The sequence below is a fragment of the Pongo pygmaeus genome, chromosome 13 (genome assembly GCF_028885625.2).
Source record: "Pongo pygmaeus isolate AG05252 chromosome 13, NHGRI_mPonPyg2-v2.0_pri, whole genome shotgun sequence".
Lineage (NCBI taxonomy): Eukaryota > Metazoa > Chordata > Mammalia > Primates > Hominidae > Pongo > Pongo pygmaeus.
In genome coordinates, this window is record NC_072386.2 from 121,405,104 (window position 1) to 121,423,979 (window position 18,876).

General features: G+C 44.7%; 2 protein-coding genes and 1 pseudogene across 2 annotated transcripts in view; 2 read left to right on the forward strand and 1 right to left on the reverse strand.

The window, feature by feature from the left end:
- Window positions 1–1,651: 1,651 nt before the first annotated feature.
- ABL1 (ABL proto-oncogene 1, non-receptor tyrosine kinase) overlaps window positions 1,652–18,876 on the forward strand; it is a 174,624-nt gene continuing 157,399 nt past the window's right edge. The window contains exon 1 of the mRNA XM_054500388.2: window positions 1,652–3,267. Within this exon, the coding sequence (XP_054356363.1) occupies window positions 3,132–3,267 (136 nt within the window). The 5' untranslated portion in view covers window positions 1,652–3,131. The remainder of the gene's footprint in view (window positions 3,268–18,876) is intronic.
- LOC129043628 (uncharacterized) lies at window positions 2,439–2,537 on the forward strand. The gene has a single exon (XM_055019519.1). The coding sequence runs from the start codon at window positions 2,439–2,441 to the stop codon at window positions 2,535–2,537; it is 99 nt and encodes a 32-aa protein (XP_054875494.1).
- LOC129044417 (large ribosomal subunit protein eL37-like) lies at window positions 13,500–13,791 on the reverse strand (annotated as a pseudogene).

The following is an 18,876-nucleotide window of genomic DNA, read 5'->3' on the forward strand; positions in this document are numbered from 1 at the left end:
CCCATCTGTATTATGCCTCACTGGGCTATAGTGAGGATTACATGAGATAATGCAGTTTATGGAAAGTGTAAACTGCTGGGTGTAAGGTAGGCGCTGTGATAAGTGGATCCCTCCTTAGAAGCGGGATCGCGGGCCGGGCGCAGTGGCTCACACCTGTAATCCCACCACTTTGGGAGGCCAAGGTGGGTGGATCGCTTGAGGTCAGGAGTTCGAGACCAGCCTGGCCAACACGGGGAAACCCCGTCTCTACTAAAAATACAAAAACTAGCCATGCATGATGGTGTATGCCTGTAATCCCAGCTACTCGGGAGGCTGAGGCAGGAGAATCGCTTGAATCTGGGAGGTGAAGGTTGCAGTGAGCTGACATCCTGTTACTGCAACGCAGCCTGGGCGACAAGAACGAAACTCCATCTGAAAAAAAAAAAGGAAAGAGAAAGAAAAGAAAAAAGAAGAAAGGAAAAGGAAAAAGAAAGACAGGGAAGGAAAGAAAGGGAGAAATGGGATGCCTGTCAGGTGCATTGCTCTGGGGAGATGTGGAGAGCCTATAATAGGGACCAAGGTGCTTTTTAGTCGCAGAACATGGATTATTTGTTAGGTGTGGCTTTGGCACATCTAGGTCATTGGTTCTGTAGACTTGCTAAACCCAACCATCTGGGCATTTTCTCGGCTAATATAGAGGATGTTTTCATGTGAACACGTGTTCACCTGTGAAATGTTTATAATGTTAAAGGTTCCTTCTGGGGCGAACATCTGATAGCGCCTGGCAAACCCAAGAAATGCCTTTTCTGTAATGAGTAAGCCTCCTAATGCCCAAAGAAACAGTTGAATTCGCTAGCAACATGTCGGATGTTTTCCCTATGTCTGTATATTTCTTCGCTAGTTTTTTTTTTTTTTTGAGACGGAGTTTCGCTCTTGTTGCCCAGGCTAGAGTGCAATGGTGCGATCTCGGCTCACCGCAACCTCTGCCTCCCGGGTTCAAGCGAGTCTCCTGCCTCAGCCTCCTGAGTAGCTGGGATTACAGGCATGTGCCACCACGCCCGGCTAATTTTGTATTTTTAGTAGAGACGGGGTTTCTCCACGTTGGTCAGGCTGGTCTCGAACTCCCGACCTCAGGTGATCCGCCCGTCTCGGCCTCCCGAAGTGCTGGGATTACAGGCTTGGGCCACCGCGCCCGGCCCGCTAGTTCTAATATTTATGCTTTTTGGAGGGTGAAGGGGTTGAGAGGCATCAAAAACCTTGGTTTCTAGGAGCGAGCTAAATTTTCTCCCTTAAGAGACTGAAGGAAGTTATCCGACTCCGGTTCCAGGAAAATCCAATCCGCAGTTTTTCCCTCGCTTTGGCTCTTCCAGGTCTCACTACTCGCGCCGGGGAGACGCGGTCCGGCCTACGCTAGGCCGGCAAGAGTCTACGAGGTCCCAGTAGGGCGGGGCCGAGCCCCAGCCGTCGGGGCCCGGGCCAGGAGTCTTGGTGCGGGCGGACTCGGGCGCGTGCCGTGGGACCACAACTCCCAGCACGCACCGCGGACTGCGCCGAACACGGTTGGCTAGGAGATCCAGCCCTACTGCCCCCACCGGCCAATGGGACGGAGGAAAGAGGTCTGACCCGGATTCTCGGAGGCCAATGGCAATACAGAGGAGGCGGGTGCTTCCTTACCACTCACCTTGCGCTCAGAGAAGCCACATTTAAAAGGTCGTGCCGGGCCGGGCTTTCGCAGGCAGTGGGACCAGAGCCTGGAGGCGCGGTGGTGTCCCAGGAAAGCGGCTTTGGGGGCATCCGGGTCCCCTCGAGGCGGGCTCCGGACGTCGCCGTGGGCGGGGCCGAGGGCGGGGCCTGGCCTCGTTGTGGAGCGGCTCGTAATCCATCATGGCGGCCGCGGGATTTGGTGTCTGTGCCTGAGCAGCGCTGGAGCCGGAGCCGGTTCCCGGGTCCTGCGGCTGAGGAGCCCCTCCGCTGTCCACGGCCCCTACCGGCGGGGGGCGGCTGGGTCCCTCGGCGGAGTTCGGGAGATGTGACTGCCTGAGGGCGGTGGTGGTGTCAGCGTCCGAGGCCGGGGGAGGGGGTGTCTCGGGCAGAGACCCCCGGGCTTGGGGCAGCTGAGGCGGCCGGGCCTCCTCTACACGGGGCCCGCCTTCCGCTGTCTGGGCCGCGAGAGTCCTTCGTCCCTTACAGCCCCGCCCCGGCTTTGGGACACTGGGGGTGGTCTTTTTCCCCCAGCTTGGGACACCCCGTTTTCTGAGGCGTGGAAGAGCGTCGCCCCAGAGTAAGCTGCCCGTGCCGCGCCCCGGCAGCTTCCCTCAGCCCCGAGCCGCCCCTTATTCCGGATCCCGGCCCCAACTTTGGCCACGGAGCCTCCCATTCAAATCCCTGCCCTGCTGTCAAGGGGTCTCCCCTTCCCCCAAGGTGGCTCCCGCGAGCCTCTAATGCCCTGACTTCTTCCAATGTCACCTCCGGCCCCCTTAGTCTCAGCTCAGCCAAAAACTTTAATGCAAAGGAAAAGTCTGGATTGGTTCCACAGGCCTTTTAAAAAGCGGACTTAAAAGTTGCTGGCAATGCATTCCTTTTCGTCAGAGTCGAGGGCAAACTCGCTGAAATCTGGGTGACCCGTGTCCTTTTCCGGAGAGCAGAGCAGAGAAGCGAGAGCGGCCACTAGTTCGGCAGGAAATTTGTTGGAAGATGAAGAAGCTAAGATAGGGGGTTGGTGACTTCCACAGGAAAAGTTCTGGAGGAGTAGCCAAAGACCATCAGCGTTTCCTTTATGTGTGAGAATTGAAATGACTAGCATTATTGACCCTTTTCGGCATCCCCTGTGAATATTTCTGTTTAGGTTTTTCTTCTTGAAAAGAAATTGTTATTCAGCCCGTTTAAAAAAATCAAGAAACTTTTGGGTAACATTGCAATTACATAAAATTGATAACTGCGAAAATAATTGGAACTCCTGCTTCCAAGTGTCAACCTAAAAAAAGTGCTTCCTTTTGTTATGGAAGATGTCTTTCTGTGATTGACTTCAATTGCTGACTTGTGGAGATGCAGCGAATGTGAAATCCCACGTATATGCCATTTCCCTCTGCGCTCGCTGACCGTTCTGGAAGATCTTGAACCCTCTTCTGGAAAGGGGTACCTATTATTACTTTATGGGGCAGCAGCCTGGAAAAGTTCTTGGGGACCAAAGAAGGCCAAGCTTGCCTGCCCTGCATTTTATCAAAGGAGCAGGGAGGAAGGAATCATCGAGGCATGGGGGTCCACACTGCAATGTTTTTGTGGAACATGGTGAGTGCTTTTCAAAATTTCTGCTCATGGTTTTCCTCATGCATTCATCTTAGGCCTTCAAGGAACTTTGAACAACAGTACTTGCGACAGTTCCTTCCAATTCCACTTAATAAATTTGTTACTATAGTTATCTCTTAGTTTCTGGTGGAACTTTCTTTGTATAAGAAAAAGTTACTTCGTGACTTCGGCTTTATTCAAAATCTATTTGAGTTGCTTATTTCTTGCCTGATTCCTCTGCTAATTCACTGTTGACCTTGGACAAGCCATTTTACTGTTCCAGGGCTTCAGTTTCCTGAGGGGCTGGACTTCAGTGGTTTCTTAGGATCCCTGGTTCTATGATTCTGCTCTAACCGAAGTCATGGGCTCTTCTGACAAGCATGGATTCTTTACTGCTTTGTCTGCAGAGAGCTTTTATCATATTCTCAAAGTGGTTTGTGTTCCTGAGAAAGTTAAGAATCATAGATACTGGTTGACGCTAATATCCTTGACCTTTTCCATCATAAGTAGGACTTGAAAATACCCACTTTGGAGCCATGTGGGAAAAATCAAGTGGGGAAGCAGCATTCCTTGTGAATTTTAGATACACAACTTCTGTCTTACCTTCCATAAGGAGTAATCTCTTCCTCGTTGATGAAGCTTTCATCCTCTCTTCTCCCTGTTTAGAATGATATTTGGGCCAATAAAGGTTGGCTGTGACATTTTTATGAACATATTTGGCATTTGAGTGCTGCCAGTACATTTTATGTTGTTCATGTCCAGTAATTCCGTGCGAAGTTAAAGCTAAGGGTCGGCTTACACTGATGGCTATAACCAATTAATTAGGGTTACTGTTTGTATTGTTGCAGCCTGACATTTTTCGGATTGTGTCCTTTACATTAAAAAATCAATTGAGCCCGCCTATCCTATAAGCAAACGTATGAAGTGTGCCAGTGGCTTATACTTTGAAATTCATTCAGAAATACCTCAACATTGGGTGACTGCAATCAACAAAGGCTTCTGTTGGATGAACTTGCATTTGACAGTTGAAGTTTTACTTTCTTACAGGAAAATATTCACTTCATCTAAATAAATCCGGGTGCTTGGATTTTACTTTGCCTTGAAACAGTTCTATTTTAGCTTTGTTTTTAGGCAGGCAAATATGGTAATGTGTTGTTATGATGTTTCCCAAATTCGGGATTTAAAAAGTGAATTATTTACATTTTAACTAGTGATGATCATGCACCTTACATAGTGAAAATCGGTACAGACTTTTTGGAGAGCTTTGGCAGAACTTATCAGAATTTGAAATGTACGTGCCAATGACCCAGTAATCCCATTCTGGGAAGCTAGTAGAGAAAGCAGTGTAGTTCCCTGCGTGTCCCTGATACCCCTTCAGGGGTTGAGAGGCTAAAACTATTTTCATGTTAATAGAGTACCAAGATCTTGTCTCTTTTGCTGTGTTGACATTTGCAGTAATGGTACAAAAGTAAAAGTAAAGCAGGTGTCTTAGCATGAATCAGGGTTGTGGCACCTAGCTATACTTGTAGTCATTGCATTCTTCATGACGTGCACTCACAGTTAAAAAATATATATATATATACACACACACACACATATATCCACTTTTCACTGAAAAATGTCTTTTTTTTTTTCTTTTTTTTGAGTCAGAGTCTCTCTGTGTCACCCAGGCTGGGGTGCAGTGTCGTGATCTCGGCTCACTGTAACCTCTGCCTCCTGGGTTCAAGTGATTCTCCTGCCTCAGCCTCCCAAGTAGCTGGGACTACAGGCACGCATCACTGATGCCCGGCTAATTTTTGTATTTTTTAGTAGAGATGGTGTTTTTCGCCGTGTTGGCCAGGCTGGTCCTGAACTCTTGACCTCAGGTGATCCACCCACATTGGCCTCCCAAAGTGCTGGGATTACAGGAGTGAGCCACCGCGCCTGGCTAGTTTTCACTGGAAAATACCTTGATGAAGCAGCAAAAATTATTAATTTTATTACATTTTGACCCTTGTGTGTGTTTTCTTAATATTCTGTGGGTTAAAAAGAGGGGTATGCATCAAGCACTTCTGTACAGTAAAGTATAATGATTATCTCCAGGAAAAGCACTTTGGTGATTGGGTTGCAAACTGAACTAGCCACTTTTTTCATGGACTTCCATTTTTACTTGAAACTATGACAAACTATGGTTATTCAAACTAAAAAGTGTATGAAGGAATCTTTCAAAGAAAACAACAGGTAGCATTTGTTGCCAATGGTGAAATTTTAGCTTTCCAGTGAAAATTAGGATTTTGGAGAAATTTTTTTTTTTTCTTCTTCGGGATAGAGTTTCGCTCTTGTTGCCCGGGCTGGAGTGCAGTGGTGCAATCTCGGCTCACTCCACCTCTGCCTCCCGGGTTCAAGCGATTCTCCTGCCTCAGCCTCTCAAGTAGCTGGGATTACAGGTGTGCACCACCACGCCTGGCTAATGGAGAATTTTTATCTGCCTCTGTGATATAGAGATTGGTGGTAATATTTACAGATGCCATATTTTAATATCTTATAATGATGTATTATTTGGAAGATCTACGTAAATCAGTAAATCAATATTTTCTGTTTTGTTTGTTTTAGAGACAGAGTCTTGCTATGTTGTCTAGGCTGGAGTGTAGTGGTGTGATCTTGGCTCACTACAACCTCCACCTCCCAGGTTTAAGCAATTCTCGTGCCTCAGCCTCCTGAGTAGTTGGGATTACAGGCATGCACCACCACAAGTGAGTAATTTTTGTATTTTTAGTAGAGATGGAGGTTCACCATGTTAGCCAGGTTGGTCTTGAACTCCTGACTTCAAATGATCTGGCCACCTCAGCCTCCCAAAATGCTGGGATTACAGGTGTGAGCCACCGTGCCCAGCCAAACCATTGTTTTCTAAATGATCAATGCATGATATAAAATCATGCACAGGTTAAAGATCCATTCAAAGTGCAAAATGGAGGCCAGGTGCTGTGGCTCATGCGTGTAATCCCAGCACTTTGGGAAGCCAAGGCAGGTGGGTCACCTGAGGTCAGGAGTTCGAAACCAGCTGTGCAATTTAGTGAGATCTTACCTCTACAGAAATTTAAAAAATTAGCCAAGCTCCCACTGGAGCCAAAGAGTCGAGGCTGTGGTGAGCCATGAACACAGCACTACATTCCAATTTGGGCAATAGAGGGAGACCCTGTCTCTGGGGGGAAAAAAAAAGAATACAGTTCATTGGTAGGGTTTCTTAAAGGCAGCCAGCCTTTAAGAAATTCCTGGCTAGGCCGGGCACAGTGGCTCACGCCTGTAATCCCAGCACTTTGGGAGGCCGAAGTGGGCAGATCACCTGAGGTCGGGAGTTCAGGACCAGCCTGACTAACATGGAGAAATCCCGTCTCTACTAAAAATACAAAATTAGCTGGGCGTGGTGGCACATGCCTCTAATCCCAGCTACTCAGGAGGCTGAGGCAGGAGAATTGCTTGAACCCTGGAGGCGGCGGTTGCATTGAGCCGAGATCGCACCATTGCACTCCAGCCTGGGCAACAAGAGTGAAACTCTGTCTCAAAAAAAAAAAAAAAAAAAAAGTAGAAATTCTTGGCTGGGCGTGGTGGCTCACGCCTATAATCCCAGCACTTTGGGAGGATAAGGCAGGCGGATCACTTGAGGTCAGTAGTTCGAAACTGGCCTGGCCAACTTGGTGAAACCCTGTCTCTACTAAAAATACAAAAATTAGACGGGCATGGTGGCATGCACCTGTAATCTCAGCTACTCAGGAGGCTGAGGCAGGAGAATATCTTGAGCCCAGGGGGCAGAGGTTGCAGTGACCTGAGATCGCGCCACTGCACTTCAGCCTGGATAACAGAACGAGACTCTGTCTCAAAAAAAAAGAAACTACCATTTACCATGTTTTGATGTAGCATCAAAGAACAATATCTACGGTTATCTAAAAAGTCTGTTTTGGGGGGAGAAAACAGTTATTTTCCAGTAATAAAAATTTGTTTTTAAATGAATAATTATTTTTTTAAATTTCAGTATTCATTTCTAATATGGTAACTATTGATGAGATAACCTACACAAACTAAGCCTCTTAGGGGCCTCCAGTTATTTTTCAAGAATGTGACAAGGGCCTGAGATTAAAAAGTTTTGAGGCCAGGCACTGTGGCTTATGCCTGTAATTTCACACTTTGGGAGGCCGAAGGCAGGTGGATTGCTTGAGCCCAGGAGTTCAAGATCAGCCTGGGCAACATAAGAAGACCCTGTCTCTACAACAAGAACAAAAAAAATTAGCCAGGCGTGTTATCACACCTGTGTTCCCAGCTACCTGAGTGGTTGAGGTGGGAGGGTCACTTGAGCTCAGGAGGCCAATGCTGCAGTGAGCCAGGATCACGCCACTGCACTCCAGCCTGGGTAACAGAGCAAGACCCCATCTCAAAACAAAGTTTGAGAACTGTTGCTATGGAAAGTCTATCAAGAAGGCACATAGGGATGTTTGTTGCTGAAGTACTAACACTGAATGATGTCTGTGTTGTGGTGAGTAGAAAAAAAGCAATTTGAAAATCATTATGGTATGGCCCCATTTTTGTAAAACAAAAATATCTGTTTATTTGTGTATGTCCAGGGAAAAAAGTATGGAAGGATTTTAGACCGAAATTTTTATCTTCAGGGACTTGAGCTTTAGGTGGAATAGGAGAAAACTTTCTCTTTTGGTTTGTGTGATGTTCCAAGTGTCTTTTTACAACAAACTTGGGTTATCTTGTAATACAAAAAATACGAAGATTTAAAAACTGAGGCCAGGCACGGTAGCTCATGCCTGTAATCCCAGCACTTTGGGAGGCTGACACGTGTGGATCACCTTAGGTCAGGAGTTTGAGACCAGCTTGACCAACAAGGTGAAACCCCGTCTCTACTAAAAATACAAAAATTAGCTGGGCGTGGTGGCAGGTGCCTGTAGTCCCAGCTACTTGGGAGGCTGAGACAGGAGAATTGCTTAAACCTGGGAGGCGGAGGTTGCAATGAGCTGAGATCACGCCACTGCACTCCCAGCCTGGGCGACGGAGTGAGACTCCATCTCAAAATAAATAAATAAATAAAAATAAAAACTGAATTGATGACAGCCCAACCTGTCACTTTTTTCAAATCCCTTTTTATGAAAGAATTTGCTTAAGTTGTGTCTGAAGACAAACCAATTTCTTTGGACCCTGGGTATTCTTTTTCTAAGGGAATAATACCATGTTATTTTGTGTTAGAGATTGTTTGCGATCTTTCATAGGCTGATCTTGCTAGAGTTGGTTAATATCCATGTAGGTTAGATTGAAAAACTTGAATTCAGAAATGTACGGTGTTAGATCAGACATGGATCTGGAAGCCAAGAGTAGTACTGGTTGTTGTTGTTGATGGTGAATCTGAAAGAGTGGGCAGATGGCAACTTTTTGCCAGAATCATTCAGGGTCAAAGGGCTAGTCATATTTACAAGGGAAAAAAGGAAACTGTGTTATTAAATATTTCATGCACCATATGTTCCTTTCAAATTTCAGTGGCTTGACTAAGAAAATTCACTTTTGGGAGAGTTGGTACAACAATTGAAAGCATTTAGTAGTCAATTTTTTCCTTAGTGTTTCCTTCTTTCTTCAACAAACATTTATTTTATTGAACACAGACTATGACAGGTAGTGTTCTAGTCACTGATGATATATTTGTAAACAAAACAATCCCTGCCCTCCTAGAACTTACATTCTAGTGGGAGGAGACACATCATAAATAAGCTAAGTAAATAAAATACAGATATGTTAGTGATATGTGCTGAGGAGAAGAATAACATAGAGAAGGGGACAGGGAATGGGGTAGGAGGTGTGATTTTAGTTAAGGTGGCTAGAGAGGCCTGACTGAGAGGGCGGCATTTGATTAAAGACCCGAAGGAGGAAGACGAACAATAGGCCCTGTTGAAATATGTGAAAGCATTTCAGGCCGAGGGAACCAGGATGGAGAGACCTGAGGCAGAGCTTGCTAGTTTCAAGGAGCAGCCTGGAGGCCACTGCACCGGAGCAGAGAGCAAAAGGGGAGATGCAGGAGGTAAAATGGAGGGTGGGAAGAGAATGGCTGAAGGAGAGGGTGGCCTCATTGGCCATTTCAAGGATTTTGACTTTGGTTCATATGATGTGGGAAGGCTTTGGAGAATTTTCCAAGGGGACTATGCTGTCTGATGTATGTTTTAGTATTAAATAGAATCTCTCCGGCTGCTGAGATCTGAAGGAGGACAAGGAGCAGGGATTCCATGGGGGCATTGATTGCACGGAGCCAGATAAGAGTGATGATGCTTGGACCAAAGTGGTGGCAGTGGGTGGAGGGTCAGAACCGACAAGATTTACTCTCAGAATAGATGTGGGATATGGGTGTGTGAGAGGGGCCAAGTGTGACTCAGGTTTTTGAACTGAATAACTGGAAGAATAGAGTTGCCTTTTATTGAAATGGAGGTGGAGGCTGCAGTGGTAAGCTGTGATTGTGCCACTGCACTCCAGCCTGGGCAACAGAGCAAGACCGTCTCAAAAAAAATATTATTTACTATCAGTTAAAACTACTTTATGGTTCTCAAAACTTTATTTAAAATAATAGAAACTTGATAAATCAACACTGTAGGCTGGGTGCTGTGGCTCATGCCTGTAATCCCAGCACTTTAGGAGGCCAAGGTGGGCGGATCACTTGAGGTCAGGAGTTTGAGACCACCCTGGCCAACATGGTGAAACCTCATCTCTACTAATAATACCTATAGTCCCACCTACATGGGAGGCTGAGGCAAAGGGATCATGTGAACCTGGGAAGCGGAGGTTGCAGTGAGCCAAGATCATGCCACCGCACTCCAGCCTGGGCGACAGAGCGAGACTCTGTCTCAACAAAACAAAACACTGTAATTCTCATTAGTCTTAAAATTATACTAAGGCCATGTGTGGTGGCTCATGCCTGTAATCCCAGCGCTTTGGGAGGCCAAAGCAAATGGATCACTTGAGCCCAGGAATTCAAGACCAGCCTGGGCAACATGGTGAAACCCCATCTCTACTAACAGTACAAAAAATTAGCTGGGCGTGGTGGTACGCGCCTGTAATCCCAGCTACTCAAGAGGCTAAAGTAGCAGAATCACCTGAGCCTGAGAAGCCAAGGCTGCAGTGAGCCATGATGGCGCCACTGCACTCCAGTCTGGGTGACAGAGTGAGACCCTGTCTCAAAAAAAAAAAAAAAAAAAATTATACTAAGTATCTGTATACATTAGAAGGTGGGAGGAAGTGCAATTATTAGATCCTATAGGCATTAAAGTTAAATTTGTCAGTTTTTGTTTTTTTTTTTTTTTTGAGACAGAGTCTTGCTCTGTTGCCTAGACTGGAGTGCAGTGGCACGATCTCAACTCATTACAACCTCCACCTCCCAAGTTCAAGCGATTCTCCTTCCTGCCTCAGCCTAATATTTTGTATTTTTAGTAGAGATGGGGTTTCACCCTGCTAGCCAGGATGGTTTTGATCTCATGACCTCGTGATCCACCTGGCTCGAACTCCCAAAGTGCTGGGATTTCAGGCGTGAGCCACCACGCGCAGCCATCAGATTCTCAAAGAGGTTATTTGGACAGGCCAGGCGTGGTGGCTCATGCCTGTAATCCCAGCACTTTGGGAAGCTGAGGCAGGCAGATCACCTGAGGTCAGGAGTTCGAGACCAGCCTGACCAACATGGTGAAACCCCATCTCTACTAAAAATACAAAAATTAGCAGGGCGTGGTGGCATGTGCCTGTAATCCCAGCTACTCAGGAGGCTGAGGCAGGAGAATCACTTGAACCTGGGAGGTGGAGGTTGCAGTGGGCCAAGATCACACCACTGCACTCCAACCTGGGCAACAGAGCGAGACTCCACCTCCAAAAAAAAAAAAAAAAGATTATTTGGAAAGATTATATTCATCTACTTAATGCTAGGGATTGGATTGTGGTACATGGACTGTGAAAATGCAAAATTGGAGGTATGTACTTTGTTTTATTTTAGAGACGGGGTCTTGGTTTGTCACCCAGGCTGGAGTGTAGTGGCACAGTCATAGCTCACTGCAGCCTTGAACTCCTGGGCTCCAGTGATCCTCCTGCCTTGGCCTCCCAAAGCAATGGGATCACACATGTGAGCCACTGCGCCTGGCCATGTGTGTACATTTTTAATAGGCACTCGGTTGTTTCCAATAGTCTAATACATTTTGTATGGCCTTCTTATTTTTCATGAAACCTTACTACCCATTTTAAGAAATTTGTAATATACAAGAAAACAGAAGTTTCAGTTGCGGGGTAAGTAAAGAAAGATGATCAAAGATGATTTGACCAAAAGAGTTTTACTTCATTTAAACAAAGCATGTTGTCAAAGAAAATAGAAGTGGGAAAAAATGTGAAATCATTTTGTATCAGTTAAGGACATAACCGTGCTTGTGCTTCAGATCTCCAAGTGTGAACACACTGATGTGGTGTGAAGTGTGTTGCAAATAGATGCATTTTTTGAGTAGGAGGGAGAGGGATGTGTTAACATGATTTAGCTGGGAATTAAACCCATAGGAATGTGTCAGGCATATTTTCTGTGACTAGGGGGTAAAGATTAAAATGACTACTTATGATGGGCTTCAGTAAGAGGAGGTCTCCCGAAGGCCTTCTCTGCCCTGTGCCTCTGCAGTTCCCTGACTCCTTGCTGTGTTCGTCCCTGCCTTTTTGGTGGTTGTGCCCCTGATGTCACTCCCCTGTGTGTTCAGATCCTACCTGCTGGCCAGGTGCAGTGGCTCACACCTGTAATCCCAGCACTTTGGGAACCCAAGGTAGGACAATCCTCTGAGACCAGGAGTTTGAGAGAGCGGCCTGGGCAACATAGCAACACCCTATTAGTACTAAAAATAAAAAAGTTAGCTAGGCATAATAATGTCATGCACTTGTCTAGCTACTTGAGAGGCTGAGGCAGAAGGATCACTTGAGTCCAGGAGTTTGAGGCTGCAGCAAACTGTGATCATATCATTGTACTCCAGCCTGTGTGATAAAGCAAGACCCTATCCCTTAAAAGTAAAAAACAAACAAACAAACAAAAAACCTACTTAACCTTTCAACACTCTCTTGCAGTCCCCCCTCCCTTCTGAAACCATGTTTTACATCTCTGGTCCTCATTAAATTTTCTGTAACTTCTGCCCTTGTAACTCTTCTGCAACACAAATGAATACATAATCATATACCGCCTAGTAGTATTTCCTAATAGTTTTATGTGAGTTTTATGGAAGAGAGTGTTGAAATGTAGGTAGGTTTGTTTTTTATTTTTCAACTTTTTTTTTAACTTTTTTTTTTTTTTTTGAGATGGAGTCTCGCTCTGTCACCCAGGCTGGAGTGCAGTGGCATGATCTCGGCTCACTGCAAGATCCGCCTCCTGGGTTCACGCCATTCTCCTGCCTCAGCCTCCCAAGTAGCTGAGACTACAGGCACCTGCCACCACACCCGGCTAATTTTTGTATTTTTAGTAGAGACCAAGTTTCACTGTGTTAGCCAGTATGGTCTCGATCTCCTGACCTTGTGATCCGCCTGCCTCGGCCTCCGAAAGTGCTGGGATTACAGGCGTGAGCCACCACGCCTGGCCTTTTAAAAAATTTTTAAGAGATAAGGTCTTGCTTTGTCGCCCAGGCTGGAGTACAATGATATGATCACTGTTCATTGCAGCCTGGAACTCCTCAAGTAAACTGTAAGCTTGTGAATGCAGGTTTCATCTCATTTTCTATTTCCCCAGCATAATGCTGAATACATAGGCTCTCCATAAAAAAAAAATCTTGATAAGAATGATATTAAATGGACTAAATGAGAAATTAAACTTTTTATTCACTTACAAGGAATGAGAGAAAGTTCTCAAATAGCTAACTTATTTTCTTGTGTATCCTAGGACTTTTTATCTGGTTCTGGGGTTTCTTTCCCAATGTATATACTTATATGTGTTTATTTTATTTATTTATTTTTGTATTTTTAAAAACTAGAACATTTATTGTGTGGCTAATCTTTGAAATTCTTGGCTGGGCCCGGTGGCTTATGCCTGTAATCCCAGCACTTTAGGAGGCCAAGATGGGCGGATCACTTGAGCTCAGGAGTTTGAGACCAGCCTGGCCAACGTGGTGAAAACCCATCTCTACTTAAAAATTAGCCAGGCGTGGTGACACACACCTGTAATCCCAGCTACCTGGGATTGTGCCACTGCACTCCAGCCTGGGTGACAGAGCGAAACCCTGTCTTTAAAAAAAAAAACAACAAATAAATTCTTGAGATGAACTGGATGCTGCAACAGCTGTCCTCTTGGGTTTAGTTGTTCCTTTATGGAAATCCACGCCGCTTCATTCGGCCCGTCCCTGTGGCCTTTAGTCTTTTAGCCTTGGCACACCAGTCATACTTCCTCTTGGGCTTGGCGGGGTAGCCACATTTGCCACAGGTAGACTTTGGAAGGTGACAGGCCTTAGAGCCACAGTGACCGCACAACACGTGCATCGTATTGCGACGCTTTTCAAACGATAATATTCCCTTTGTCATCTCCCTTCTGTGTTTATTTTTTATTGTGGTAAAATATACATAAAAGTTACCATTTTAACCTGTTTAGGTGTATGATTCAGTGGCATTAAGTATATTCACAGTGATGCAGTCATCACCACTATCCATTTTCAGAACTTTTTCATCATCCTAAGTAGAAACTCTGTAGCCATTAAAAAATAATATCCCATTTCCCTCTTTCCCCACCTCTTGGTAACCACTTTTATGCTTTTTCTCTCTATGAATTTGCTCATTCTAGGACTTCATATAACTATAATAATACAGTATTTGCCCTTTTGTGTCTGGCTTATTTCACTTAGTATTTTTGTTTGTTTGTTTGTTTTTGAGACAGTTTCGCTCTTGTTGCCCAAGCTGGAGTGCAATGGCGCGATCTCGGCTCACTGCAACCTCTGCCTCCCAGGTTCAAGCAATTCTTCTGCCTCACCCTCCCAAGTAGCTGGGATTACAGGCATGTGCCACCACGCCTGGCTAATTTTGTATTTTTAGTAGAGATGGGGTTTCTCCACATTGGTCAGGCTGGTCTTGAACTCCTGACTTCAGGTGATCCACCTGCCTAGGCCTCCCAAAGTGCGAGGATAACAGGCATGAGCCACCGTGCCTGGCCTCACTTAGCATGTTTTAAAGGTGCATCTGTTGTTACGTGTATTAGAATTTCCTTCTTTTTTTAAGGCTGAATAATATCCCATTGTGTGTGTGTGTGTATATATATATATATATACACACACCAAATTTTGTCCGTCTGTTGGTGGAACTTGTGTATGGTGGTGGTTTTTTTTTTTTTTTTTGAAACAGTCTCACTCTGTCTCCCAGACTGGAGTGCAGTGGTGTGATTGCCTGAGCCCAGGAGTTCAAACTTGCTAGAACCTTGACCTCCCGGGCTCAGGCAGTCCTCCCACCTCAGCCTCTCAAGTAGCTGGGACCACAGATGTGCACTACCACACCTGGCTAATTAAAAAAAAAAAAATTTATGGAGACAGAGTCTTGCTATGGTGTCTAAGCTGGTCTTGAACTCCTGGGCTCAGGTGATACTCCTGCATCAACTTCCCTAAGTGTTAAGATTACAGGATTGAGCTCCCTTGCGTGACCTGATATTTTAATATTTTTTTAAAAAAGTGTAATATGCATACAGAAACGGGCACAAATTGTAAATGTACAGCTTGATGAATGATCACAAATGAATACCTCCGTGTTCCACTATCTTGCTCAAGAAATAGAAAATTATGAGCACACCCCAGAAAGCCTTGTGCCCCCTTCCAGTTTCACTCCTGCCTTCCTCCTCCTCAGAGATAACTACTGTCTTACATTTTAGCACCATCGATTAGTTTCCCGTTTTTGTTTGTAATATTCCCTTGTTATCCTTTTAATGTCTATAGGGTCTGTGGTGATACGCTTTTTCCATTCCTCACATTGGTAATTTGTGTTTTTTCTCTCTGCTTCTCTCTCTCACACACCTTTTCAGTTAGTTTTGCTGAGGGTTTACCAATTTTATTAATCTTTTCAAAAAAAATTTGTTAACTTTCTCAATTGTTTTCCATTTTATTGATTTCTGCTCTTTATTTTCTTTCTTTTACTTAAAATTTTTTTTTTTTTGTAGAGATGGGGTCTCGCTGTGTTGCCCAGGATGGTCTCAAACTCCTGGCTTCAAGCGATCCTCCTGCCTTGGCCTCCCAAAGTGCTGGGATTATAGGCATGAGCCACTGCACCCAGCCTACTTTGGGTTTAATTTGTTCTTTTTTTCTAGCTTCCTAAAGTAGAAATTTAGATTGATTCCAAACCTTTCTTGTCCAACATAGGCATTTAAAGCTGTGTATTTCCTTCTAAACACTGTGTTAGCTCTATCACATAAGTTTATCACATAAGTTTTCATGTGTTATTATCAAAGTGTTTGATTTCCAAATATTTGGGAACTCTAGATATCTTGGTTTCTAATTTAATTTCATTGGGGTCAGAGAACATCTTCTGTAGAATTTCAGTCTTCTGACATTTACTGAGACTAATTTTATGGCCCAGCATATAATCTGTCTTAGTGAATGTTCCATTTGTACTTGAAAAAAGTATGTGTTGTTGCATGTAGTTTTCTATAAATCAAGTTGTTTCATGCTTTTGCTTAAACATCTTCTATATTCTTACTTTTTATGTTGTACTTATTTCATCTATAGCTTTGCTGAGGTTTTTTGTTTGTTTGTTTGTTTGTAGAGATAGGGTTTCACCATGTTACCCAGGCTGGTCTTGAACTCCTGAGCTCAAGCAATCTGCCCTCTTGGGCCTCCCAAAGTGCTGGGATTACAGGTGTGAGCCACTGTGCCTGGCGGTATCTCTCTTTTTTACTGAGAGAGTGATGCTGAAGATCAGCAGCTATAATGATATATTCGTTTATTTTTTTCCTTTAATTCTATCACTTCTTTTAGTCTAAAAAGCATTTATTCCTCCGGGCACGGTGGCACATGCCTGTAATCCCAGCAATTTGGGAGGCTGAGGTGGGTGGATCACAAGTTCAGGAGTTCAAGATCAGCCTGGCCAAGATGGTGAAACCCTGTCTCTTACTAAAAATACAAAAATTAGCTGGGATTGGTGGCAGCTGCCTATAGCTACTCGGGAGGCTGAGGCAGGATAATCACTTGAACCCGGGGTACGGAGGTTGCAGTGAGCCGAGATCGCGCCATAGCACTCCATCCTGGGCGACAGAGTGAGACACTGTCTCAAAAAAAAAAAAAAAGCATGTATTAGGAAACAGGAAAGACTGAACAAGAACAAGAGAACTAAGCATGTAACTCAAGAAGCCAGAGAACCAAAGTAATCCCACAGTACACAGAAGAGAATAATAAAAATAAAAACAAATTAAGAATGGAAGTAATCAATAAAATCAAAAGCTAACTTTGAAAAATATTATTGATCTAGGCACACTTCTGGTAAGACTAATGAAGAAAAAGAAAAGGTAGAATATTTAGAAAAGGAACAATATTTAGAATGAAAATATAACTATAAATACTCTCTCAGTTTTTGCTTCTTTTTTTGTTTGTTTGTTTTTTGGAGACAAGATCTCTGTCACTCAGGCTGGAGTGCAGTGGCAATCATAGCGCACTGCAACCTCTGTCTCCCAGGCTCAAGCTGTTCTCCCACCTCAGCCTCCTGAGTAGCTGGGACTATGGGCATGCACCACCATGTCCAATTGATTTTTTTTTTTTTTTTTGTAGAGACGGGGTTTCATCATGTTACCCAGGCTGGTCTTGAACTCCTGAGCTCAAGCAATCTGCCCTCCTAGGCCTCCCAAAGTGCTGGGATTACAGGTGTGAGCCACTGTGCCTGGCTGGTTTTTTTTTTCTCTTTTCTTTTCTTTTGAGGCAGAGTTTTGCTGTGTCGCCCAGGCTGGAGTGCAGTGGAGTGATCTCAGCTCACTACAAGCTCCACCTCCTGGGTTCATGCCATTCTCCTGCCTCAGCTTCCCGAGTAGCTGGGACTACAGGCGACTGCCACCACGCCCAGCTAATTTTTTTGTATTTTTTTTTTAGAAGAGATGGAGTTTCACCGTGTTAGCCAGGATGGTCTCGATCTCCTGACCTTGTGATCCACCCGCCTCAGCCTCCCAAAGTTCTGGGATTACAGGCATGAGCCACTGCACCCGGCCTGGTTTTTTTTTTTATAGTTTGTGTTTTTCTGCTGAGATTCACCATGTTTTCATTCATTAGGCCTATCTTTTCCTCTAAATCCTAGAAGGTATTTGTAATAAAGACCGTGCCTGCTCATTTAAATATCTGAGTCATCTTGGGGTCTGTTTTTATTGATTGCTTTTTCTGTACATTATGAGTCAGATTTTCCTGCATTTTTGCATGTTAAATAATTTTGATTGTATGCCAGACATGTGGGTGTTATATTGTAGGGATTCTCAATCTTGTTATCTTTCTTTAAAGAAGTTTTCATTTTGTTTTGACAAGTAGTTAGGTTACTGTAGTTACTTAAATTACTGTAAGTGACTGGTCGTTAAGTTAGTTTGACCCTGCCAGGTTTGGTTTTATGCTTTGTTAGTATGGCTTTATCCTTGGTCCAGACACCCGGCCCTTAGAATAGAGGGTACTCTTTAGACTTAATGCTTGGCATTTTTGGGGTCAAAACAAAATAACAGAGGTGCTCAGCAAAGTCTCTCCACCCTGGATGAACTGGTATTTGAATGTCTTCCAGCACTGTGAAACCTCTGTGTCTGTGCAGTTCTCAGCCTCACAGCCACTGCTGTCTGCTAAACTTCATAGAATCTGGAAGCCATGGACCCACAGGATGCCTCCCACCATCTTCTGCCTACCTCTGTGTTCTGTTACCCCACCTGTGCCCTCATCTTCTCTCAGATTTCTTGCCCTACAAATTCTACCTGCCTCAGCATCCTCAAATCCAAGTCTTTGCTTCCTCAGTTCACCGAGACGGCTGCTGTCAGTTTAGGTTTCATCTCCCTGCACTGTGTTTGGGAAGGTGCCCCAGGCAGGAAGTTGGAAGCAACATGCAACTTACCTTATGTTTTTATCTTTCCTCAAGGGTCACAGCCTTGCCTTGCCTGTCGTCTAATGCCTGAAAACAGTCGTCTCAAATATTTTATTCAGCCGTACAGTTGTTTAGGACAAAAGGATATCTAATACCACTTTTACTGCATTATGGACAGAAGCAGAAGTTCAATTCTGCATATTCTTTTTTTTTTTTTTTAAGATGGAGTCTCACTCTGTCGCCCAGGCTGGAGTGCAGTGGCGTAATCTTGGCTCACTGCAACCTCCACCTCCTGGGTTCAAGCGATTCTCCTGTTTCAGCCTCCTGTGTAGCTGGGACTACAGGCATGCACCATCACACCGGGCTATTTTTTTTTTTGTATTTTTAGTAGACAGGGTTTCATCATGTTGGCCAGACTGGTCTCGAACTCCTGACCTCAAGTGATCCACCTGCCTTGGCCCCCAAAGTGCTGGGATTACAGGCGGGAGCCACTGTGCCCGGCCAGACTTTTTTTTTTTTTTTTTTGAGATGGAATTTTGCTCTTGTTGCCCAGGCTGGAGTACAATGGCGCAATCTTGGCTGACCACAACCTCCGCCTCC